Below are 27,902 nucleotides of genomic sequence, written 5' to 3'. Positions count from 1 at the left end.
CACATGTAAAATAATATTTCTGTAACGATTGGTAGTTGCGTCAACTCACTTCAGTTACCCCCACTTATTCTGCGTTTGTCCCACTGAGCAGAAGTCAGGAACAGGAACAAATAATGTTTCAAAATCTCCTATTACTCCAGAATATTGATAAATGTTAAATTTTGAATAGCATAGTCTTCAAATTATTTTTGTAGAAAACTCTTTTATTTGGTTTATTGATATTCTGGAAAACTTAAGGTATTAGTTCTGACAATGATTGCCCACTTTAGAGCAGTGTAGGATAAAAAAAATCACTGTTTTAGGTAAGTAAAGATCATCCATTTTAGATTATGTATTTTAATGACATACTGTTTTTCTCATTATATGAATGATCATTGTTTGATTAAACGAAATTTCATTAGTTTTATTCAGTTAACGATTCTAAGGTGAAGGTTATTGATTTGGATAATTTGAAATTGTATAGCCTACAAGCTCTGACTGGAAGTTGATCGAGTTGATCTAAGTTTTCTCAATGATAATTACACTAACGGATTATGTTACATAAAAAAAATGTAATTTCATGATGCTGCGTTAGTATTTTTCTATTTCTGCATTCTATATTCTTTCTGAAAATCTTCATATTGCGTTTAATCAGCTTCTTTCCAAGTGTTTTCCAGTAAGGATTCAAATCTTACGTACTTGATATTTAATATATACACGATTAAAGTTACTTCATCAATTAAATAATTTTCATTTAATGTATCACCGTTTTCCAATGTAATATGATTGTGAGTTTTTGTTGTGGTATGAGTTTATATCGTGATCAGAAAAAAAATGAATTTTATTGATTCACTTCTATTCCTCTATCTGTAAAATACACTATTCGGTGATGGAATATGAAATTTTCTTAGAAACTCATTATGTTCAGTACATGTAATTGCTCAAATGCCTTGAAAATTAAAATATTCTTTATTTACTCAAGTATTCAATACTCTAGATCTAGGAGGCAGTTCTACTTCAACTAATGGAAGTTTTTTCTTGAAATGAAAATTTTGCCAAGACAATCCTTCAATCTATTTTTAACATCACTACAGTCATTTGCCTCATTGTATAAATTTCCATTGGTTATTTATTGATAGTTCTATCTTATTCAGAAGAGGTGAATGTTATAAATGAAGATAACTGCATAATGTTGAATTCACATGTTTAAATCATTAATTTAAAATTGTGCCACTTATCTTTGATCCAGTTTGGTTACATCTATTTAATCTTTGAATGAATAGGGAATTTGAAATTACTATACTCAGGGAAGATTAAAAGACTCGTATGAACTATTTTTTTTTATATCTGATTTCAATATGTTCCCTTTATGAAGAGGAATATTTTTGAAATGCAGTCTTAATTACCTAAAGTGAACAATCATAAATCGAAACTAGTTTTCAAATATTTAAAGGAAATTAAACTAAAAAAGAACTAAAACTTCCACAAATGCTAAAAAATGAAACAAAAATTTCTGACCATACTATGGCTGGCTTCATTGAGTTTTATATTCTAACTACATCATTGTTTCATTTTGAATTGATTCACATCGAGTGAAAACTGATTCAATCAAGTATTCAAAAGGAATTCATTATTCAAGGAATATTTTTTAGTATAGTATTGTCAAATAGATTCTGGAGTTCCATAGGTATAAAAATATATAAAATAGAAGTTGCTTCAAATTATTTCATTTTAGTGATCAATTTTGGATTAATCAAGGAATTCCTTCGTTTTCATCACTAAATAAACAACTTAAACACTCAATAAAAATCGTTGGAACATCAATTTTTGAAATAGTCATATAAAAAATAAATCAGAACGGTCAGCTACAATTACAGGTCTTTTCCTCTGTATCAATCCATTTGTATAAATATTCATAAGCAACACCAAAAAATTTTCCAAGTCTCCATTCACAATTTATTTTCAGTTGTTGCTGTGGAAAGCAAGCCGGCAAAAAAAAATGGTTTCTACAAGACAAATGACAATTGGCGGGGGTAACTCTGGCAGTGGAGACGAGTCCACAAGTTTTGGCCCAGCCAGATACACAAGGTCTGGAAGTGGAAGTGGAGATGAATCCGCTGGTCCAAGCACTAGCAGATACACAAGAACCAGCAATGCAGCTGTGGCAGGCTCAAGCGGAAGCAGAGCAATCACCCATTCACGTAACATCTTGGAGTTGCCCCAAGAAATCTTAGAGAAGATTTTGAAGCACCTGTCATTCAAGAATATTTGTCAAGCAAGATTGGTTAGTAAAAGCAATATGATAACAATCTATAATACTTTGAACAGTCAAAAGAGTTGAAAAACCCCATCTATTCACTTGGAATTTGAGCATCATATGTCATCTAATTCCTTTGCAGTGAGTCATTTTATTAGTGTTGTGTGATTTTTACAATGGATAAAATCTCCTAACAAAGAATATGTCTCTTGGTAAGTCTGAGTAGAACCTTTTATTTTAAATCGCAAGTGGAATTTCGGGTACTAAAAACTAATTCAATCGACTTCCTTGTGTGTTGTTATCATAAGAAAGTGCCTTGATGTGCATCAAAAAACTTATCTCAAAATTGATCAAAAGTTAAGATAGTGCTCACAGTTTTTCTGGATTCTCATGATGTTGTGAGCTCTGAATTATTGTCTATAGGTGAAGCATCCTGGAAAACATTATACGGTGTTAGAAGTGTTTAGAGGGTCACTACAGAGATATCGAAAACCGTTAGTAATACAGGGTGGCTCAAATTACAAAAAAGTTGAGTTATATAATGATTAGTGTATTGGTGTTAACAGATTCAAAATATCTCAAATGATTCCCAATATATTTCGAAAAAAAAACTGAAAATCGAGATTTTCTTTTTTTCTGTATAAGAAAACTTCAACAATCACACTCTACAAAAATATCATGTCTAGCTACGCAAATTTGAACTTCATTTCTATTTTTTTGTTTAAGTAGTATGCTGGTGCAAGAATTATCGAATAACTTGTTACTTTGTTTAGTTGTGAAACCATCACTTTATTTTTGTAAAATCCTAAATCCTGTTTGATGAGTAACATCCTATTAATTACATAATAATGCTGATACCAACACAACATAGCGTACAACTGGCAATGTCTGTAGAAATTGTTCTACATAATTTAAAAAACTCAAGTGATAGTTTCACATAACAATCTCTTAACAAAGTTAATTGACAATTCTGATATTTATGGAAATGCTCTGATAGATAAAACTCTTCAAATGGAATGGTTACAAAAATACATAGTTATATCAACATGATAAATGATTTAGTAGTAGGCTGAATAATGTCGAATAACTTAATTGACAGTTGTTATGTGACAACATCACTTGAGTTTTTTAAATGATGTAGAACAATTTCTGCAGAAATTGCCAGTTTCACACCATGAAGATTGTTGTTATCAGAATGATTATGCAATTAATAGAACGTTACTCATCAAACAGGATATAGGTTTTCACAAAAATCAAGTGATGGTTTCACATAACAACTGAATGAAATAACAAGTTATTTGACAATTCTAGCACCAGTCTATTATTTAAAAAAATATAAAAAGAAAGTTTCACTTTGCGTAGCTAGACTCGATATTTTTGTAGAGTGTGATACATTGTTGGGTTAGTAATTTTTTTCACCCCATAAGGAAAACCAATATGGCGGCCATAGGGAAAAAAATGACTATCGCGTCTCTGAAATAATGGACAACAGAAAAAACCTCTATATTGGTTAATGGCTACAAACTGAATTTCGTGAAGTTATCTCCAGAAACAAATGAGTTATACAGAAAAAAAGAAAATCTCGATTTTTAGTTTTTTCGAAATATCTCGGGAACCATTCGAGATATTTAGGATCTGTTAACATCAACACACTAATCCCTAAATAATGCAATTTGTTTGTAATTTAAGCCACCCTGTCTTTCTAACGGTTTTCGATATCTCTGTAGTGCCCCTGTTAATAGTTCTAAAGCTGTATATTAAATTTAATTTTTTTAAAGGCCAAATTTAACTAAACACTGTGGATGTTAAACTATTAACCATGCTATTATTTTGAACAGAATTTCTGGCTTAATTGTCGTGATATGACCAGGAATTACTCTGGTTTACTTTTTCTCTTTCAAAATTTGAAATTCTTCTCTTCCCAAGCAATTATTTCAATGGATCTTTTGAAGTTGGTCGCCCTGTATATCGTAATTATGTATGTAACTGGCAGGAAGACTTTGGTCGATAGCCATTTGATCAGAATCTATAAAAAGTTTGTTCTCTCTCTCATAGTTATTGTTGCATCTGTAGCTCACCTCATTATCTACATACGAGAACTTGATTTATCCGAATCACTAACCTGAACATCCTACCTTCACAGGTATGTCGTACCTTCGATGCAGTTTGCGCTCATATCCTGAACTCAACGTTCTCCAGGCTTCAAAACCAGACGCTTCAGAGATTCCAAGAGATCAAGAGTAAGATGCCGAGAAGGGAGTCTGCACGCAGGACCCACCACTTGGCCTGCGAAAGCGACATAATCGAGACGCTGCACATGCGCCTCACTCTCATGCAGATGTCGTTCGGCAAGCATATCGAAAGGAAGCACTGCTGTTTCTTCCCTGGCGAGATCTTGGACGAGGTCTACCACATCTTGCATTACATCAAGGTCACCCCGAAGTTGCATAGACCATACAAGGTCACGGATGAACTGTTCGACCTGTCCACTATGGCTATGGAATACTTCAAGGAAAAGATAGAGCCAGATCTGCCGGAAATTGCTTATTTCGGTTCGGAGTTCTTCAATTTCTCCAGCAGCTTTCCAGGTAAATCAAATTTGGCCTTGGATTGGGAATTCTTGGAAAAACTTCATTCTCTCGTAATTTTTCTGATGATGGGAAATTTTATTAAAATATTTAAAAATTCCAAAGCATTTATGTCGGTCATCATTGTCATTTATTCATTTTATTTATATGCTGTTTTCTGGAGTGGTAAAATTTTCAATAATTTTTTTTTTTTATTTTGTTGATATAATAATCTTTTGTATGTTGAAATTGAATTTCTAGGCGAATGAATATGAATACTGGGTACTTAGTCTTCACCAAATCTAAATGTTACAGTTGTTTCTATTTTACCTTGTTCCTATGACATTTTTTCGAAATTGCAGCCCTACAAAGATGCAGACTAATTCTTACTTTTTCTTGATTATTCTTTGTTATGATTGTTGAATGGTCATAAAATTCTATAGATTGTCACTAATGTTTTACCTTTTTTATGATTTGTTTTTACAGTTCAATGGGGTGCATATTGACTGTCCTTTTTACATTTTCATCCGAATTTTTTTTGTGGAGAGAAAAAATATTTTCCAAATTTGAAAATTGAAAATTACTTAAATCTGATAGTTTTCAACTAAAAAATCTTGTTATAATAATAATTATAATACTTAATCAAATAAGAGAAAAATATTTTTTTTTAATTCACCATCCTTTCTGAGTGACATCTTTATAAAATTCAGATCATTCTTAGTTTTGGTTTAACTCTGCAATGAAAGCAAATTCGAAAAAATTTGATGGGAACAAATGGCCTTAGTTTTAAGCAACGAATTATCTCCTGAATTTTAACATATCTTTACCAAACACGAGTTGCCTTTGAAAACTCCACTCGTATAGAGCCTATTTCAGTCAACAAAAAAGCCCCACCTTCGACACTGCATGCATTAAAGTTAACGTTTTATAGTGTCAAGTCCTCATCCGTTGGACGCCTCACCAATGGGGCCCGAACAATCGAAAGATTTAAGCAACAGCTCGCATGATGAGATGGAGGTAGAGAACAAGGTTAAACCCCAGGCTAACATGGTTTTAAGGAAGAGGATCAGGATAATAAAACAAGGCATGAAGAGATACAACAGCCAGTTGTCTCTCCTCCGTCAAGATCTCAGAGCTTGCAAAAGAAAAACGGCGGAACAAGAGAAACAGGTAATTACTCAAGTTTTTCTTAGGTAATTACTTAAGGAGTTATTGGAATTTTTTTCTAGATTGCGGATCAACAGAAACAACTAGCCGAGCAGCAGCAACAGACCCTAGAGTACGCCGCACGTCTGGACGAGTACGACAAGAAGAATGAAGAGGTCTCGAGGAAGTTCAGCACCTTGCTGCAAGAGCTGAATAAGTGCAAGACGGAACTGCAGTACTGGCGTTCAAAGTCTCCTGCCATTCCTCCGTTCTGTACTGGTTGTGGTAATCCGATCACTTACCATCAGGAAGAATTGAAAGCCTTAGTTAATCAGGGGGTTGATCCTGAAGGTGACTATTCTTTTTTTCTTCTTTTTCAGCCCTTGAAGTTTCGATTCACTACACATTCGGTTAGGTAACAGGCCAATTGAAAAGTCCCCAGTCTTCCATAGTAAAATACATTTTTTTGGCAAAATTCGATTTTATTATTCAACATAGTTGCCTTCGAGGGCGATACAGCGATTATATCATTGTTGTAGTATGATTTGTCTTTCGCTTCAAAACAGACCTAAATTTCGGAGTTTACTTTTTCAGTTCTTTCCAGCGAGTATTCTTTTGAGGTCTGAGAACAGGAAAAAGTCGCTAGGGGCCAGATCTGGCGAATACGGTGAATGCAGAAGCAATTCGAAGCCCAATTCATGCAATTTTGACATTGTTTTCATTGATTCGTGACACGGCGCACTGTCTTGATAGAACAGCACCTTTTTTTTTTTTTCTTCAAATGGGGCCTTTTCTTAACTATTTCATCCTTTAAACGATCCAATAATGAATATAATATATAATAATCGCTGTTGATGCTCTGGCCCTTTTGGAGGTTATCAATGAATATAATACCTTGCGTATCCCAGAATACTGATGCCATAACCTTGCCAGCTGACTGTTGTGTTTTTCCTCGCTTTGGATTCAGTGTAGTCCACTCAGCTGACTGTCGATTGGACTCCGGAGTGAAATGATGGAGCCATGTTTCATCCAATGTCACATATCGACTCAAAAATTCAGGTTTATTGCACTTAAACAGCTTCATACACTGCTCAGTTGTTGCTTTTGATCGATTGTGAGCTTGCGCAGCACCCATTTTGCACACAGCTTTCTCATGTTCAAATATTCGTGAATGATATGATGTACATGTTTAGATGATATCTTCACAATGTCTGATGTTTGATTTTTTCGTCGATGACAGCCTCTTTTGGGCGTCCACTGCGTTCGCCGTCTTTGGTGCTACTTTCATCACGTTTAAACTTAGCATACCAATCAATGATGGTTGATTTTCCTGGTGCAGACCCCGGTAACTCTTCATCAAGCCAAGATTTTGCTATTTTTCCCTTCAAAAAGCAATTTTATCAGCACACGAAATTCTTTTTTTCCATCTTTTTTCAAATAACAAAAGTACCTACACTCCCAATGAAATATCTCGCAAACTAATGGTCGGACTGTTGTCAAATTTTGACATGTATCGTTTAAAGGTTGGTACTATGTACTAACTAAGATGTCTAAAAACCAGGTGTATGAACTGATTAGCTTTTGTTTTGCCAATTTTGAGAGTATTAGTTAAGCTTCGTTATGTCAACTGTAGGTAGCGCTATCAACAAGTTAAGATTCTTGTTATTTATTATTTACGAGTTTGGTGCCATTATGTACCTATATGTATATCTTTCATTATAGTTATGATCTATAGAAGTAATTCTTCTAATTGAAATACCAATAAACTCTCTATTACAAATATTTGAATTCATTCCAGCAAACGTTTCGTGTTTTGTTTCACGACTTTGCACGATCATACTCGGTTACACGTCGCTTTTGATTGGTCAGTATCCGGTTTTAATTAATGTATCCAATCAAAAACAACAGAAAAAATATCGAAATGACAAGTATGACATTGCGGCGCCGCCACGAACTAAAACTAATATTTTCAATTTGGTCGAATGTCATTGCATTCAAAATTTGACGAGTGCATTCACCATGTTTTTAGACATCTTAGTTGGTACTAACAAAAAAGCCTATGGATTTAATACAAGCACCGACATCTGTGCATCATACCGGGAACTTTTCAATTGGCCTAATAGTTAACATGTAAACAGACAGACAAAAAAGATTTTGACCTTTAATTCTTCATCAGTGTGTCCAACCCATTTAAAAGATCATGCTCGGCCTGAAATTCAAAATAGCATGCAAAAAGATCCTGTTTAAAAAACTTCATTTTAAGAAATAATTCGTTCGTTCTGGGTTAGGTCATGTTTTGATAATCTCTATTTCTCAATTTAGGTTTAGGCTTCGAACCTGTGTCAGATTTGGCGACTGTGAAAGTAGAGAATGCATCAGAATGCTGCAAAGGTGAGGTGGAACCTGAATTAGAAGAAATTCTAAAGGAAGCACAGCTACCGCCCGCCAAATCGAAAGCAACAACAGAAGCTGTTGCAAATATAGAAGCGACGCCGAGTGCCAGCACTACCGGCACATCTGGAACTGGGCACAGAATGAAGAGGAAACTCGGTGATGTCGAAGGGGGCACCAGTACCAAAGGTAAAAAGACCATGAGACGTTCGAAAGTACGTGGAAAAAGATTGTACAACCTGTAAGGCAGAAATCTTTCAATAAAATAGCCACGGAATGTTTGAGATTGCTGAAATTGCACTTTTCTCCAAATTGAGGAATATCTTTAAGATGTACTTAACATCGTTGGTGGTAACCATTCACAATCCATCTGAATAATGGATATTTGAATCTGAAGGATTGTGATTGATCGATTAACTTCCATCACGTCCTTCAGAAGACGTTTTAGCTTTGATCTCATTCAGCATTATGCTTTTCTTGAATATGATAATTTCGAAATGATTTTGTTCCATTTCAAGATGAGGAAATTTAGTGGTTGAACAACCGATAAATTGAAATTAAAAATTTAATTTAGTTAATCAGAAATTGATTATTGGATAGTTTTGTATATTTATTTGATTTGAAAATTTCAGTTAAAATTTTATTTAATTTAAAATTTATTTGCATCGATGATCGTTGAAATGTTCAGTCCTCGAAGGATTGCAGACAATTTATATTTGGTTTCCGTTTTTTATTACATGAATGAAAATATGCAAAATTCTTAATGAAACAAATAAGTTAACATTTTTCATTAAATCTTATTTATCCATTTGTATATCCTACTCAGTTGATTCAAAACTATTAATGTATCCAAATGATACTTTAATTGTTTGGATAACTAACAAGTACTTTTCCTATTTCGTTTGTTTTGTTTCAATTGACCACTTCGAAGCTGATTAATTTGGTCTAATTGGTGGAAATTAATCCAATCAAAACTGTATTTTGTGTCATAAAGTGGGATTTCGAAACCACTTCGTTGAATTACTCTAATCTGCCTAAAATGTTTGCTTTTTCATGCACTGCAATGCAAGTAAAACCAATCAAATTTGATATATCCAGACTGAATACTTGGTAAACTCATTGAATTCTTTTTCACTTCATTTTCCTAAAAATTTTCATTTCAATTTGAAATTTTGGACAAGCAAAATCATCAAAATTGTAGGCTTCACATATTTGAAACTTATGAATTCCATTTTCTCTGCCTAAATTTAATAGAATCATGAAATAAAAAAAGAATACAAAGGAATTCATTTTATTTTCCTTAATATTTTCATCAAAATTTAAGATGTGAGGTAATTTTAGGCTTCTTATTTAAAATTACTTTTTTGTATAATAGACTTTATATGTCATGAAAAAGTAATTTTTTTCGTCTAAATTGAAAAGAGATCGTAAAAGCTAAAATGCAATTGATCTGTTGATTAGCGGCATTTATTTTCAGTTGAAAAGTTATGTAATAAAGGCAAATATTGCAATTTTGTATTAGTCTGGAAGTATGGGTGGAAAATATTTCCTGAAATGTCATTTTGCAGATTGACTTAACCAAAACTTTCCATACATGTTTCACGAAATAATAACTCGGATATAAATGTTGGACACGTTGTTTTATTTGCTTAGTTACGGGCTTTCTTAAATCTAGGGTGATATTTTCTAAAACCTTGATGGTAAGTTTTGGTTAATGCAGCCTGTATTGGCTTTCAATGCAAATGAATCTTCTGCGATTCATAATTGAATTGTATATTTTCAATTAATTGACTAATATTTAGTTGAGTCTTTTGTAAAAAAAATGGAGTACTGTAATATAAATTTTATTAAAGGTAATATGAACGAATTTATTAAATTTATCATTGTCAGAGCAGGTGTGCTACAACAATTCATTTTGTGGAGTATTGAATGTTTCATGTAATATAATGATTAACCACAATAATTTTTAATTTTGTAATAGGTTCTCAAGAAGTCAAAAATGTTAAAAAACTGATTCTGAAAGTTCATACTTTCAATGAAATTATGATATCTTTGCACTCGATTTGTATTTTGCATTGGATGGCTGCAATATTTTTTCTGTTTTGCGGAAAATTGCTTATGTTATGTGCAATCTCATTTTTATGTTCATGTGACAAACAATTGAGAACCAATTTACATATATTTTGTTGTATATAGTTTGCAATATTTTATGTAATTTATTTCTTCTGTACTCAAACAGTTAAACTTAGTTCTGAAGGAACTCTATGTTGATTTTTGATTCAGACAAATCTGCGAATAAACATATTTTTCGTAATTAGTGAATATAAAACTAATATCAAAGATGACTATATCAATAATGTAGTAGTAAGCTTCATAACTTTTGTTGCATAACAGATATTATTTAACTACAAGTTCATAGCAGTTAGATCTGTGAGATTTTGTATCATCATTGATTTTGATGAAATTATGTTCGTTTTGTTATAAGAGTGGATTTTCTTTTTACATTTACAATCAAACTAGATGTGAACACAAATTAGATGATAAAAATTTAAAAATTTTTGAAAAAAATCTATTTTCAAAATTGATATGTGTACTATTATATGTATCTGACGTAGGTACAATAAAAAGTAATTTGTGTGAATTTATTTTTATGCCTATTCTCTCCCAAGTATTCTGAAGCCTGTTATAGTCCTTTATAGAAATATTCTTGAAAGTAGAAGGTAATGCATGAAAAATATCGACAATATCCTTAATTCACCAGTTGGGACATTGTAGTCTAACCATCTACTGCAATGCAATAATAACAGCCCAAAAAAACTTATTTTTTAATTTTTCTATATATGTATGTATATCTTTCAATGAGAAAACTCGTAAAATTTTTATCGTATCTATTCAATCATTTTTAGCTGACTTCACAAAATATCATATTGAGTTGTATATTTGTGATGAAGCCACAAGGTATTAAGGCATGGTTTAAACACATTGATTTATAAAATCGTCTTTCGTATGTTTTCAAGTTCGGCATGTACATCTAAATATCTCTTGTATAACCAAAAGCCTAAAAAATGAATACATTTAATGACAAAACCGTTGCAAATACTTTTACTGTATGACAATTGAGGTTAATAAAACCTATTTTCAGATTCAGAAATATAAATTACGAAATTATATCGAATTTTGAAGATGGAAATTCTGAATATGTAATGTAATTTTGCGATCAACAACTACAGAGTTCTTCTATTATAGCTGAATAGATTTCTTCTATTATCTGTACAGGTTTCTTCTATCATCTGTACAGGTTTCTTCTATCATCTGTACAGATTTCTTCATTATCTATACAGAGTTCTTCTATCATCTGTACAGAGTTCTTCTATTAGCTGAACAGATTTCTTCTATTATCTGTACAGATTTCTTCTATCAGCTGTACAGATTTCTTCATTATCTATACAGAGTTCTTCTATCATCTGTACAGAGTTCTTCTATCATCTGTACAGAGTTCTTCTCATCCGTACAGAATTCTTCTCATCAGTACAGGGTTCTTTCGTCATCTATACAGAGTTCTTCTGTCCACTATACAAAATTTAGTTCAGTTTTCTTTTTATAGGAGAATAACAATGCAATATTTCATTTTCATATCATGTTTGTTTTGATCTTCGAACTACGATAAACGTGTTATGAGAATTAATAAAGTAAATAACTGGTTGTAGTTAGGATAAGGTAAAATTATGTACAAAAGCAGTTTACGTCGTATCGCTAAAATAACAGAAATTTAAAACGTAAGTTAGCATATAGAAAATCTTATCATTGCAGGAAATGTTCCTAATAAGTACATTTTTCAGAAACAATATGCCAAGAGACAGAATTCCTTCTTTGCAACGTTGTGGTAGCAGAGGTTCCATGCAAAATGTTTACTCTTCTGCAAATAATTCTGGTAAATTTCACTTAATATTAATGTCAGCTAAAAATTTAAACTCCATATGAATTTTGGTATTATTGTATTTCAGAGGACGAAGAGGAGGTAGAATCTAAATGTTCCCTGAGTTATAAGGAAAGGAGACGAGAAGCTCATACTCAGGCTGAACAAAAAAGGAGAGATGCTATTAAGAAGGGTTATGATACCTTACAGACCTTAGTGCCAACTTGTCAACAAACTGATATATCAGGTAACATCTAGTATTTTTCAAAGACATATTTCAAGAATATGGTGTTTAATTAGGGCATAAGTTGAGCAAAGCAAGTGTGCTCCAAAAGTCCATTGATTACATACAATACCTTCAACAGCAAAAAAAGAAACAGGAAGAAGAGAGAAACACTTTAAGAAAAGAAGTTCTTGCCCTGAAAATTATGCAAACCAACTATGAACAGATTGTTAAGGCTCAGCAGTCTCAGCCTGGGCAAGCCGAAATGAGAGTATCTGACGATGTTAAGTTTTCAGTTGTAAGTTTTTTATTTCATTTAATTTATATCGGTATCACTTTTTGACATAATCGTGTAATGTATTTTGTACAGTTTCAGGCAATTATGGAACAGCTCTTCATTCCATTCAACAATATATCAGTAGTTAATTTTACAGAATTGTCGGCTGGAGTTTTTAGTTGGCTAGAAGAATATTGCAAACCACAAATGTTGAAGGAATCTATAATGCAGGCTTTAAGAAGACATAGCAGTCAATTTATGGGTTTATCAACCAATTTATGAATTACATTTCAAATGTAAGTGTTTTGATTAATAAAATTTTATGAAGTTGACCTAGTTGTATTTTATCAATCACAAATTTTTAAATATAATTCATTTTTGCCTTATGTGTATTTCTTGAAGGCAACGTTCATTGGAAATATAGTTTTAAGTAAATTCCAGTTGAGAAAAAAATAGGTTTGCAAATCACATTCTACCAATGTAGAGAAAATATTTTTTGGAGAAATTGAAAATTAGTTTAATTCTATTTCTATTCATTTTTCTGAATAAACTTTTAAAACTATATATACTTTAGATCACCTCTATGACATTGAAAAATTGAACTAGAGCTATAATGCTTATTACAAATTTGACCACAAATTGAAGAGTACTCTGATAGTTCTTGATTTATGTAATTTTTAATTTTTTATGTGAGGTTTAGAAAAGATGAATGCATATTGACTCATTCAACCTATCAGAATTATATGTAGCTTCAGGTTTTTTAGTGAGTCAAGGTATTCCTATGGAAAAGAAGTGTGACTTGAGACTTGACTTTAGTGTTGTCTGCTAACTCTTTTATATGATAAATTATAAATGCTAGGAATATTCAATTAATATTAAGCTTGCTGCTGTAATTATTCAATGGAAATTGAATTGTAAAAGACCCTTAAAGCCATATCTACTTGTTTCAATTTTTTTAAATTATTTTTTACTGTTAGGTTACTATGCCACAGAACTAGAGTACTGTGGAATTATTTTTTTATCCTAGAGGATCGAAAAATAATTGTTATAGGATATAAAATAGGTGAAATACAAGTTACAAAAAGTTTGTAAGATTTATTGAACTTCACATGTTTTCAAAATTCATTATTCATTTCTTTCAAATATATGGTCTTATACTCCCTCGTTCTTAGAAGAAATCTATATAGAAATACATTGCTATAAATAAGAATAGGTATATATAAAAAATTCTCTCTGATATCTCTTCTTTGCATCACAAAGGTATAATAATAAGATCTAAATATTTTGAAGCTTGGCTAATGTTCTTGATAGTTTTTGTAGAAACTTTTACAATACACTGGTTTCTGTGGGTTGACTGTGTCCTATGTATCTCATCGAGATTGATTCTTTTCGTATGTTCTGGTTGGAATTTGCAGACTTCTTGCGGGGGCAGTACATGTTTTTGAACACGAAGAAGTAACAGATGAAGAGGGCGGTCAGAACTACGCTTCCAACGGCAACTGTGAGAATGATTTCAAATATCTCCATTATGGACAGATGAAACATGACTTCATTTGGATACCGTCGAATACATCATTAATCTGAAAAGAAAAATTTGATTAGTTAACAGTCGAATCTGTAGTGTATCTTTAAAAAGTGGCATTAGAAGAATATTAAATCAATATAAAAATAATATAATATATTTCGCACCACTTCTTTATAATCAACTTCCAGTAGATATCAAAGAAACAAGAAATAACAGAACGTTCAATAAAAGAGTTAAAACCTGGATCAAGAGCAAACCTAAGTCTTTTTGGGATACATTCACGAGCAGGAATTAGTTTGTTCAGTTGTGTTTGTCTGTCCATGGAATTATTGTTAATTTGAATTACAACCCAAGCACAAGTGTCATACTTTTGTGGGCGATTTATGTTTGTTCATTCATTAATTAAGGTATAATTAATGTGTATTATTTTTCGTATTTCGGAATGAATAAACATTATTATTATTATATATAAGGCTGCTCGCCACATTGGCGAATCTGAGGGAGCTTCCAGAAAAAGTTGAGATTTTACAAGTGGATATAAATCAACAATTCCCAGCTTCATGCAAAATTTCATGTTGAATGATTCAAAGTATTGTCCATTGGTACCACTACTTTCTCCCATCTTTCGGGCAGCGTACGAATCTCGCGTGAAAAAACTGGTTATCTTTTGAAGCGATCCAATTTTTTATGACCGGAAGTGCTGGTTAGGCCGTGTGCCATTGTTCACTACAAGTGCTTGTCCGAGGGAGCAATGTTCAGAGAATACGGTGGGTGTGGTAGGAATTCGCATTTCAACTTTCAACGTTTCCAAGTATGTCTTGACTATGTATTGACTATTTTCGCAACATGGGGTTGAGCATTGTCTTGCTGAAAAAACACTTTATCATGTCTTTCGTATTGCGGGCGTTTGTCTTTCAATGCTCGGCTTAAACGCATTGAGATCTTTTTTCTTCTTTGTAATTGAAAAAAAAATTGACGACAAAGTTTAGTTAAAAGAGACACCCTTCTTTTAGTTCTACTTTTATCCGATGCTTATCGAATCTTTATTAATCTCTATAGATTGGGTGAATAAGTACCAAACTTATAATTAATTTTATTCATCACAGCTTACTGGATCTTATAATAATTTGAATTTTTCTGAGGATTACTGAATATGTGTTTGACAAAAAACCAAAAAGTGTAGTACTGGACCACAGTTTCTGTTTACAATTTTTTAAATTATCAGTGGTTCACCAAAAAAAAGTTCTGGTGGAAAAAAGCGGACACTCTCCCGGAAAAAAATATCACCCTGTGGATTTGCATTCAGAGTTAGCATACCACATGATGAAAGCCTTATATTTATACCAAATTCAAATTAAATATCTTTTGAAGGGAAGATGTTATGAGAAAAAAAACTTGAACTTTAACATCTGTTTTTTGAAAACAAATCGTTTGCGGGCCCATTTTATAGGATTTTATTTATTAAAATGATCCGAGGAATCTGTCATTTTCGTTTGTTCCTCCAATTTAGGAACATCCTTTATAGTCAATTCAAAACTGATGTCTTCACAAACAAATTGCAATTTGAATGAAACACATTAAATTGTAAAATACAGTACAGATTATTTTTCTATGCAAATAACTCAGTTCAGTTCTTTGTTCTTCGATAACTGCTATATTGAAATTTTGTGATGAAAATTATACAAAAAACCGAAAGCACCGATAACAAATGCAAAAATCACAGATGGCAAAACAAGGCGGGCGCCGACAAAGCTGGTTGTAAAGGAAAATAATAAACCTCGGACAAAGACGTGCTCGTAAAACAATAATGAAAGCGATAATGAAATCATAAACCGAAAAGGGTCTCATTTTTTGCTGCCATGTCGATTTTGAAGAAAAGTAAAAAGATTATTGGTTCATATTATGGAAAAATTTTCGTTCTTTGTCTTTGAGAGAATTCTGGAATTTTATACAGTGGACTCTCGTTACCACGAACCTCGTTAACTCGAAATCCTCGATAACTCGAATTATTTTCAATCCCCTTGGAAAAACCTGCCTAAGCCGAAAAAAATTACATGCATAACTCGAAACGATTTCACGGATATATTTTACCATTTTTATCTCTATAAGTCGAAGACGCACTAAATTTTGATCTATAACTCGAAGTTAGTAGTTAATTCCAAACAGAATTTTGTTTTATTTCTTGCTTTGTTATGCAAAGGCTATTGGAAATACATTTTTTGTTTAATGTTTTTTATTCCGACTTTCTTGAGCCTCTGAGAGAACTCTCGGTAGATTGGAATTTTTACGAAAAACTTATTTAGAGTTTTCACTCTCAATTTCTGAAACAAGCTTAAAAAATTTGAATAAAATGCTCCCGCGCAATAATTGCAATTATTTGTCAAGATGAAAAAATGTTACCAAAAAAGAAACGAACAATAACACAATGAATTAATTAAATCTTTTGACGTTTTAAAGTCTAAATCAGACTCCTCCATCAGACAAACTCTTGAAATATTCAGAATTCGTCAATTGATTTTTGTCAACACAAAGACACGTTGATCTTTTTCATTGTGAAATTTTCTATTGTCAATTCATTTTTCAGTAAATTTATCAAATATGTACGATCTACTCTCATTATAGGGAATAAATATCACTATTCTTTACATCTTTAACCCGATTTACCATTTGGTTTACCTCTCGGCTTACCTCTATATCTCATTACCTCTGTAAGTCGAATTTAATCAAGAATGACCTGTATAACTCGAACTACGCCTATGTCGAACTATTAGTAACTCGAGGAAAATCTTGGTCCCGTGCTGTTTCGAGATAACGAGAGTCCACTATATTTCGGAAATCTTGGGGGGTATATACCCCCAATTTCTACGCCCTTGCATCAGTGAGTAAAACCTTGTGGTTTTAAACCATTCCCGGTTAAAAATTCAAGCACTAAAAAATTGTTAGATGAAGGATATAAAAAAAATTCTCAAATTCCACAATATAAACGATATAATACCTGTTTTTATATTTATTTAATCAAATGCAATATTCTGTGAAATGATGAAAATAATCAAACTGCCTGTTGAATTCACAGTGTTTCTATCCGAAATCCTTTTTTTACCCAGTGTGCGAATCCAGGATTTCCATTATCAGAATAAACAAACCGAAAAGCATTACCGTTTTTTTTCATTCGTACAACAAAAAATTCGGGTAACATCGTGAAACCTAATCGTTGAAACATACAGAATTCAATTATCTCCCGGCTACACATAATATCCGAAAGTAACGCTCCAATTCATCCAGATTTTTCACATCACTCCGCTCAATCTTCTCAAGTGAACTACAACATCAGAGTGGAAAACCTCTTTCCATCTCGCTAAAGCCATTACCATCGAAAGTCGTGCGAACTGAATCGAAAAATTTCCTGGCTACTTCAATGCCGCAACCGCCTTGAACTTTTTAGGTGAAAATAATCTGAAAAGATCGATATCTTGGCCTATGATGCTGAATCATTTCGAGAGAGGATTTGCAATTTTTTACTTCTGAAATTTCCGAGTTAATTTTTTTTTCTTTTATTATATCAATCTCCGATCTGACATATATCGATGAACGAACGCCCAAACATTCGATTACCATAAAATAAAAATGACAGTAATGGTTGAATTACCCTCAAAATCTTACAAGGGAAGCCCAATAAGTATACAATAAAAATATAATTATAATACATGGTTTTCCAATAAGAGGTTTCATTTTGAATACCCCATTATCCGTTTCTTGAAGCTGTTATTATTTGATTTTCGACAAAACTAAAGATGAAACGATACAGGCTTCAACAACTCATTGAAAAAAATTATAAACATTTTGAAGTCACAGTTTGCAAAACTAAAGCACTTTTGGGTCGTCGTGAAGCACCTTCTCGACCGGCAATAGTGAAACTGGTGAAAAATTTTGGGCTTTTGAAAGAAGATCTGAAGAACCGAAACCGTGTGCGTCGCTCATAGACAACTGAGAATATGACTGTTATAGCCCGTAGTGTTGACGAAAACCCAAGTTTGTCTATTGCTCGTCGATATTGGGAATTAGGCATTCCACAAACGACATATTACATCGTGTTTTACATAAAGACTTAGGTTGTAACGTTTATTTTCAACAATACGGCGCTACGTGCCACACAGGCAACAACAATCGCAATTTTACAAGAAAATTTTCCTAGCCGTCTTATTTCTCGAAGAGGTGATCACCATTGGCCACTAAGATTTAGTGATATAACACCTTCAATCTCTTTCTTTGGGACCACGTGAAAGATAAGATGTATGCCATGCCAATGGCATTCAAGACCTTGAAGACATAATTCGTGAAGTTTTCGAGAATATACATCTCGAATGTGCGAATTGGTCATGAAAAATGAATATGGTGCTGCAACCGTAGCCGTGACGGTCATTTGACTGATATCGTTTTCCATACATATCTTCCTCTTTTCAATAAAATAAACATCCATTGATTTCTTTTAAAGAGTACTTGTTTTGTTAATATCATAATGAAATCTTTTTTCTAATAAATTCAGTACTTATTTGATGGAAATTCATATAAATTTGATGAAAAATAAATACAGATGAAACCTCTTTTGGAGACCCTTTAAATAAAAGAAAATTGGGCAAACTATCACATATACGGACGAACAATTTCCATTGTAACTTCTGACTAGAACTGATGAATTATAAATCCATCTATTCTATTGAATAAAATGCACCATGTGATACAATTGCTTTAATTTTTTCATTGAACGCTGTACCAACATGTTGTGGAAGCCTGTTGTTCCTTTTCATATAATTCAATACGTGTCTGTTTTACGTTCTGTTAGTCTATGTCTTGGGGCTATAAATTTGTCTCTGGATCGAGTTTCATGATTGTGAACCTCAGACTCCTCTGAGTGTTTTTGGTGTCTCTGTTCGTCTGCACATACCTTCATGAGGCAATGAAAAATATAGTAACATATAAGGGTAAGTTGTGGAAAATTGTTGATCATTATCATACTATTTTATATCTACGTGTGTTGTTTGTTGATTGGAGTCCTCTTAGTCTGTGTCTTGGGGCTGTAAGTTTGTCTTCGAAGCTGCTAGAAATATCTCGCCAATAAAACTTCTTTTTGATTCAAGTGTTATTACGAGATATGCAAGAATTCGGAGATTCATAAAATGAGATGAAATATCACTTCTTCATTAGAGCCAAATTTTTTCCTTGTAGCATTTATTGAGGTCTGGAAAAAACCAGTAATCATTGGTGGCCAGATTAGGAGAATTGGCTCATTGGTCAAGCATTTGGAGGCGCAATTCGTTCAATTTGGCCATGGTTGTCATCGATTTGTGACAAGGAGCATTGTCTTGGTGATGGAAAATTTATTATTTTGCATTTAGGGTTTTTTCTTCATTTCTACATTCAATCGATCTAATAACATTATGTAAATGTTTATTGTTGACGGTTGCATCCTTGTTGAGATATTCAATGAGGAATATATCATGTATGTCCCAAAATATGGATGCCATAGTCTTGCCAGCTGATGATTTAGATCTTGGCTTTTGATCAACGGTGAGCAAGAGCCTTACCCATTTCCAGTAAAGCTTCTTCATCGACAAATATTCACGCAAAATCGCAAAATAGTGAATTTTGCTATCTCACGCAATTTCTGTTCGCTCAAAACGATTTCATGGACTTATTTGATGTTTTCTGAAACGACTGCCGAATTCTGGATATTATAGCGTTCAACATCGTCAGTCAGCATATCACTTTCTAAGAGGGATTTGAGTTTAACTTTCTCTTTCCTCGGCGTTTTTGAGATCCCACTACTTTTCAAGATGGGTGAAGCAATCTCGAACATTTCTTTTATTTACCGTCCTTTTCTACCACATGCAAGAATTTGAAATACGTTTTTAAGTCTCCATTTTTTTAATTTCAGAACCGTATTTTCAGCCTTCGACAAGACTGTTTGTGAAAAAATTCTTATGTGGAAATTCATAAAAAAGGAAATCTTCGTTCAGAAAATTATATCATGCATAGATATATTCATTCTTTAATAAAATACTCATCTAATTATCTTTTTTCCATTTCAAAAAAAATCTTACCGCAATGGGGCACTCTTTAAAAAGAATAATAATGAAAACTTCATATAAATAGATGGTGTTTTACGTAAAATAAAGTATTCTTAATTTGAACTGACCGTTGGAAATGTATAGACCCTTCTTAACCGTTGTGGTTGATGAATAACACTTATCAAACCATTACTTGCAAACAGTGATTTATCAATACACAAAACTCGTTTTATCAATTTCTTTTTTTCCAACTCGCAAATAAGTACCATTTCAAACAACTGTTTGAGGATGAAACGCGTTGCAGCTTAAGTTGTGTAGAAAGATGAAGTTCTTTGAGGTATTAATTATGCTGTTAGTGAACGAGTCAATTTTAACCGCCATTCATTAACTGCATTGTAGCTAACTGGAAATGAGACTTGAGTTTACGAGAATAACATTGCAAAAAATTTTCTTCTCACATCTAAGGCAATCCAACTAATTAAACACTTGAAACATTTTAAGGTGAATGTCCAAGTTATGGAAATCCAAGTTGCAAATTATGTATGTTACAAAAAGTACATAGGCGTACAACTTTGCTTCCGCATTTTTTTTCCGAAATTCGAGGCTTTATTGTAAAAAACTGGTTATACATTTATTATTCAAAGTATTGTCTATCGCTGGTCTATCGGAAGTGCTGGTCACCAGGCCGTGCGCCATTGATCGAATCAAGTGATAGTCCCAGAAAACAAAGTCTGGAGAATACGGCGGGTGGAGTAGGACTGCCAATTACAATATTTCCAAGTATTTCTTGACCACTTTTGCAACATTGCTATGCTGGAAAATCACTTTATCATGTCTCTCGTTGTATTACGGCCGTTTGTCTTTCAATACTCGATTCAAACGCATTAATTGCGATTGCCTGTGATTGTTTCAGTCGGTTTTAACAATTTATAATATATTATGCCGAGCTGGTCCCACCAAATACTGAGCAGGACGTTGGAACCGTGAATATTCGGTTTGGTTATCGACGTGGAAGCATGGCCTAGGTATCCCCATTATTTTAAGCGCTTGTGAATATTGCAATGAACCTATTTTTCGACTTCAGTCACAATGCGATGCAGAAATCCTTTCCGTCTTTGCCTTGCAAGCAGCTGTTCCCAAACAAACAAACGCCGTTCAACATCTCTTGGCTCCAACTGGTGAATTGTAAAAGACTTTCTTAATTTTATTGGTCAAAATGCAAAAGATATAAACAAACTATTGAACCCGTTATAATTGGTGGAGCACATTTTATTACAAGGCAATAGCAATTTAGTATCTCCAAAAAAAAGAGAGATCATGAAACTTTCCTCGAATTTTGAAGCAAAGAAACCGACTCAGAAGAATATGAATGAAACATGCCAGTATAATCCAAGTTTTAACTTCATTTGTAGGGTACATTGAATCGTTTTCTGGAGCCAGAAGGATTCATGTGATTTAGTGCCTGATTTTCTTCCCCAATTTTCATGGGAAAACCTTCCCAGTTTCCGCAAGAATGCGGTGGTTCAAAACTTTCCATGCACGTATTCAATATTAAATAAAGAAGTTGCCCCACTGAGAATGCATATCTCTGAATAATACATCTACGCATCCTGAATATTTTCTATACGATTCAATTGAGTTCAACCCAGTCCCAGTAGCGTTTTTATACTGGGTATTTCTTTTCCAATACACATCTTGAAATGTTTAGGATTTTGATGATGTAATCAGCTTTAAATTCTCGTTAAACGATGAATGTGAAATTTTGCAGGAAGCTAATAATTTTACATTAAAATGCGAATTATCACCTCAATCGAATCTTCAGTTTTGAAATGACCAGAAATACAACATTTTGACTAGGGATTCTTCAAGCCAAGTAGCTTTACATTTTAACCAACTACTTGACTCGAAAATCAAGCTCGTGAAAAATTACATACTTCAGCTTGGCTTGACTCGGTTTTAGATATTTATTGCTTGACTTGATATCAAGCTACTTGATATTACTCGAGCTTGATATGCACGCGTTGCACTGTATATATTTCTGCAATCTCGTGCGCGCTTAAACTAATTAAGGGGATTCCTCGAGCGCCGATAGACTGAAGCATTCGGCAGTGTGACTTTATTAGTAGTTTTTTCACATTTCTTTGAAATCTATTGGTAGCTTTTGGTAGTTTCAGAAATATCTTTCCAAACTTGGCCAATGATTTTTTATCAACGCCAGCATCTTCAGTTCCTGTTGAAAGACAATTTTCCAGAGCTGCCCTTACAGTTACAAAAACCCGCAATACGTAAGGCGACAAATCTATAAGATGCCTCATGTTTCTTAGATCCTGAATTGAAAATTATGAAATCAAACAAAACCTGTAGGTTTTTCAATAAATTATAGTGTTTACAGCCGGATATACTTGCATTAGAGGACGGTTTCGTCATCAGTGAGTTGATCCTTATCATTTGAGACCATTTCCGACTTAAAATTTGAAAATTACAGATATTATGACAGAGCTATTGCTTCAGAGTGAATGGGCTCTCAAAAACTTAAAACTAGGATCGAGCATTTACTAGAATATAAGTAAATATTTGTTGTATACAGGGTGTTTCCTAATTATGGGGCAAAACTTCAAGAGGTACTCATTGAAATAAGAAAGAAGTTTCCATAAACATTTGTACGAAAATGCTTCCTGTTAGAATTACAGCAATCTTAAGACTTTTATTATACATTTTCTGCGATAATGTTTGAACGCTCCGAATTATTTTAATGGAAATTTAGTCATAGGCTCAACTTTTCACGGCAAATTTTCTGCTGATGATATTTTTTTCACGAAAAAGTTTTAGGGGTAGTTCTCTGAAACAAATTGATGAAAATCCGATAAATTTGGCGTGAAAAATGTATCTTGTGTTTTTTCGATAGGATGAGCAGTTCTCGAGATATCTTCTAAAAATGTAATGCGATTTTTTATTCACTTAAAAGGTTAGTCAAAATGATCTTAATAGGTAAATAACCATGCTAATCACTTCAACATTATTTTTTCACAAGCCATTAGATATCTCGAAAACGACTCATCTCATCTATAAAACACAACATACATTTTTACGTAAAATTAATCGGATTTTCAAAGAAAATCGAGATTTTTCTTGGATGTTGAAATAAATATAGGAAAAGAGAGTTTTATGCCTTACCCCATAATTTTTTTTAGAAAACTACCACTAAAACTATGTTTGTGAAGAAAAGTTTCGTCTATGAAATTTTCATCAAAATTAATTCAAGTGTTCAAACATAAGATTGAAAGTCTTCGTATGGCTGCAATTCGAAAATGAAGCATTTCTGTACAACTTTCTTATTATTTTTATGAATATTTTTCCCTCCAGAAAATTTGTCGCACAATTAAGAAGCACCCTTTATATAAAAACAATGTGGAAGTGAAGAAAATCCTGGTGTTTAAAGGAATAATGTAGTGTAGATGTAGATGTATTTTGGCAAATAGAATTTATCATTTCGGTGTCATTCTGAATATGAGAGCTCAGCAAATGAAAGGAATTGAGAAGATGACATTTTTTTGTTGTAAAATATGATAAATCCTTGATAAAGTTTAAAAAATCAAAAGAAAGGAGAAGCAGCTTCCCTACTTCTCTAGGTCTAGACCCGCCACTGAGTTCAACCCAGAGAGAAATCTTAAATAACTGGGGGAAGTCCCCCCAACTCAAATACAGTGTTATCAAATTTGGAACGACGACAGGGAAGTTTCAGAATATCAACCCTCCAATATTTCAGAACCAGATGACGTCAACCAGCTTGTTCTGAATAATAATTCGGCACATTATCATATTGTTTCTCACCAAGCTCGATGCTGGTTCGATATTTAATTGGACAATTAATCAAGGGGATCTTGTTTGCTTTGCGGCTACGTTACACTGCTTGGATTGCTTGGTAAATGTTGACGAACGCAACCAATCGATACGTAAATGTGACTAATTGATTTTATGATCAACCCCATTAGAATCGTTCGAGCAAAAAATTAGAGTTTCTTCTGTAATTTTGGAGGTTGTTGGGAAGTATCGATAAAATATTGAAATTGATGATTTCTTGAAAAAAAAAAAACAAAAATCAGAAAGTGCAGCCCTGAAAATAAAGTTACCACATTGCTTGAATGCATGCAATGGCCAATTAGACGGAATTTGAAACATTTTGGATAAAAATGAGTGAAGTCAAAAGTTTTTGATTTATGCAAATTGCAATTAAGTATCTCTACAGATACTGGTGCAATATACTTGGATATAGAGAAGGCATTCGATAAAATGTGGCATGAAGGTCTGATATACAAAATGAAGTTGATGGAATTTCCTACCAAACTTCACGAGATTAATACAATCCTACCTGGCAAATAGAAAATTTAGAATGAATATCGAATAAACTTACCAGGTCGACGATCAGGTGATAGGACCGCTGCTTTCAACTTATACATGGCAGACATACCAAAAATGAATAGATGCAAGATAGCCCAGTTTGCAGATGACACTGCCATATATTATCACAGTAGAATTCGGAAAACAATTACTATAGGCAGTTACAGATAGACCTGGATAACTAGGTGGAATACTTCAAGAATTCGAGATTCAAAGTGAATACATCGAAAACAGTTGTAATCTACTTCGGAGGAACAACAGTAGATAAAGAGAAAGCAGAAAACGTCAAAATAGAAAATCAGACAATAGAATGAAAAAAGGAAGCAAATTATATGGAAGTTATACTAGATGATAGAATGAACTTTAATAAACAGATAGAAAAAAAAACAGAAAAAAGGCAATTGCACTAGAGACTAAGATACCCGCTGCTCAACCTTAAAAGTAAACTTTCCTCCGAAAACAAGCTGAAGATAATAAAAATAGTGCTAATGTCAAGCATTACGATGCAGGAGTAACCTGGTATAATGAGAAAGACAATAATAAGGATCAGTTGCGAGGTAAGCTGAATAAAGTATCTCTTTCAAAGAACCAAAAAAAAATCCCATTTAGACAAAAGTAGGAAATTGAATAAATGAAAGTAGACGCGTAGGAATGAAATTCCAGTCTTTATAGATACAAAAAGAAGACCTGAGGTTTATGCCAATTGTTTGATTGTTTCATTCGGTTTCAACAACTCATAATACACTACGCCGAGCAGGTTCCACCAAATATTGAGCATGACCTTGAAACCGTGAATATTCAGTTTGGCCGTCGACGAAGTAATGCAGGGATATACCCATTTTTGTCTCCAGTCACAATGCGATGCAGAAATCCCTTCCGTCTTTACCTTACAAGCAGCTGTTCACAAGCAAACAAACGCTGTTCTACATCTCCCGGCTTCAACTCGTACGGAACCCAATTTCCTTATTTCTGAATCATTCCCATGACTTTCAGGTATTTTGAAATGGCTTGTTGCGTCACTCCCAATAATCCTGCCAATTCTTGTTGCGCTTGACACGAGTCTTGATCAAGTAATGCATCCATTTCAGCATCTTCGAAAACCTTCTTTCTTCCACCGCTGGTCTTTTACGACAAAATCACCGTTCTTGAAGCATTGAAACCACTCTCGGCACGTTCTTTCACTCATAGCGTCCTCACCATAGGTATTTGAGAACATTCGTAAGCCTCAGCTACAGATTTCTTCATATTAAAGCAAAAAATTTAATTCTCGCGCAAATCACGAGAAATTGGCTCGTAAGCTGACATATTTAATCGATAATAACTTTATGATGCAGATAAAAATCGGCTAATATTTCGATGGCGTTATGTTTACGAATACCTAAGCTTACTGTATGACATCTAAGATTTCTGACTCGTTCCAGTGTCCTCGATCTACCCTGAGTTTCCGCCCATTTACCGATGAATCAACCTGTATACGTCGCAAGAATATTTTAGCCTAGTAGAGAATATCGAATAATATCATAATCCCAATTTTCAGATTTAAAATAGGTCTAGTTCTCAAGAAACGTCTAATAAACACTGTAACTGTATAGAATAACAATTTCAAAATTAATGTTTCATAATTCCAATGAAAAGGGGCCATTTCTTCTTGTAAAAGTCCCATTCCTGTCGTTTCGAATAAACTAATCACTTATTTCCTGCTTTTATTGGTTACCTTCGTCTGAGAGGATTTCATCGTGTGTTCACGCCAAATATAAAACTACCCTCTTAAATTGTGCAGCAAATCACATTGCTCCGTGTCGTGACACAGACTTGTTTATTTTTTACCCTTTCTTAGTTTCTACCAGAAATGATGCTCGTTTTCCTTTCACGCCTCAAGGAGCAATTCCTTCAATTTTCCCATTTTCATCAGATGGCACGCTACGAGGGAAATGAAAGTGAGCTGAAGAGGATCTACTCTTGAAAATGTATTATAACGTGAAATATTCAGTTCAGGGTTGTTAATATTCTAACGTAATATAACCTATCTTGTCATTGAAGCACTCCAGTGCCATAAAGTTTTTTTTCTAGTTAGTACCAGACGAGATTTCTGTCGAAATTTCCTATTATATCTCAGAGTAATAAACAAAGATAGAGGGGGTATATGACATTTCCAGAAAGCAAATTTTGTCCCCAACATCAAGATGGAAAAACTGTAGGACAGCACCTATCAGCAGTTTTTTCGAGCTTACCCTCAGAGTAATAAACATAGATAGAGGGAGCATGTCATTTTCAGTAAGCAAATTTTGTCCCCAACATGAACTATCAAATTTGACATGAAGCGCAAGAAAATGAAAACATATCAATGATACCATAACCCTATGTCCTACGTGAGCGACTAATGTTGCAACGCGAGCGACGCGAATTTTATGTACTGCACGAGCGATGTGATCAGCGCGACTTTTTTTGTCCTACGTTGAAATCTACAAACGCGACACGACGAGACATAAATATGGTTGGGTTGGGATTGTGCATTGCGGAAGAAGTCTGTTGTCATACGCTTGTAGAGAAACAGTTATAATGAGGTGGTCAAGAAAACGTAAATTATTAATATGTGAAAATGTGGCTTTAAATATGCTAATTTTAAGACGCAGAAAAATGGGAAGAAAGAGAAATCCAACAAATGAAATTTTTTTGGAACGAATGAATTTTGGAGAGTTTCACCACTTATATAAACAATTAAGGACTTCTCCAAATTTATTCCACAGTTATTGTAGATTGCTTCCTATAACATTTGACTATATAGTGAATGCGATAAAGCCTCAATTTATTTATTAATTATTACTCAATGATATATTAACCTCAACTATATTTATTTCCTTTAAATGGATATTTCTTCAGCATTATTAATATAAGTTATGCGTAAATAAATGAAGTGTAATAATAAATGATTATTGGTGGGGTTTCAAATAAATTATTTATTTCCATGAAACTAATATTTGTTTGTCCATATATCCCATAAATGATTTATTAACTATAATGCATTTTCGATAATATCAAATAAACACTTCTCTCAGTGTATATTATACCATAGTTAATTTGTCAATCTTACTTTTTTCCCCCAGTTCATCGGCAATTCTACTCCATTCTCTATCCACCAACAGTCGATTATGATATCT

General features: G+C 33.3%; 2 protein-coding genes across 2 annotated transcripts; both read left to right on the top strand.

Moving 5' to 3' along the window:
- Nucleotides 1-24: 24 nt before the first annotated feature.
- On the top strand, nt 25-10,985 carry LOC123670683 (F-box only protein 28-like). Its single transcript, XM_045604208.1, has 6 exons — nt 25-302; nt 1,946-2,263; nt 4,380-4,824; nt 5,735-5,973; nt 6,033-6,300; nt 8,272-10,985. The coding sequence occupies exons 2-6, from the start codon at nt 1,979-1,981 to the stop codon at nt 8,583-8,585; spliced, it is 1,551 nt and encodes a 516-aa protein (XP_045460164.1). The 5' UTR covers nt 25-302; nt 1,946-1,978; the 3' UTR covers nt 8,586-10,985.
- A 966-nt stretch (nt 10,986-11,951) lies between these two features.
- On the top strand, nt 11,952-13,088 carry LOC123680858 (max-like protein X). Its single transcript, XM_045618976.1, has 5 exons — nt 11,952-12,116; nt 12,180-12,271; nt 12,345-12,503; nt 12,557-12,777; nt 12,850-13,088. Exons 2-5 carry the CDS (start codon nt 12,187-12,189, stop codon nt 13,036-13,038), a joined length of 654 nt encoding a protein of 217 aa, XP_045474932.1. The 5' UTR covers nt 11,952-12,116; nt 12,180-12,186; the 3' UTR covers nt 13,039-13,088.
- Nucleotides 13,089-27,902: the final 14,814 nt, after the last annotated feature.

Source organism: Harmonia axyridis, chromosome 1 (genome assembly GCF_914767665.1).
Source record: "Harmonia axyridis chromosome 1, icHarAxyr1.1, whole genome shotgun sequence".
Taxonomy (NCBI): Eukaryota; Metazoa; Arthropoda; class Insecta; order Coleoptera; family Coccinellidae; genus Harmonia; species Harmonia axyridis.
Note: the sequence above shows the minus strand (reverse complement) of the source record. Positions and strands in the feature narration are given on the sequence as shown.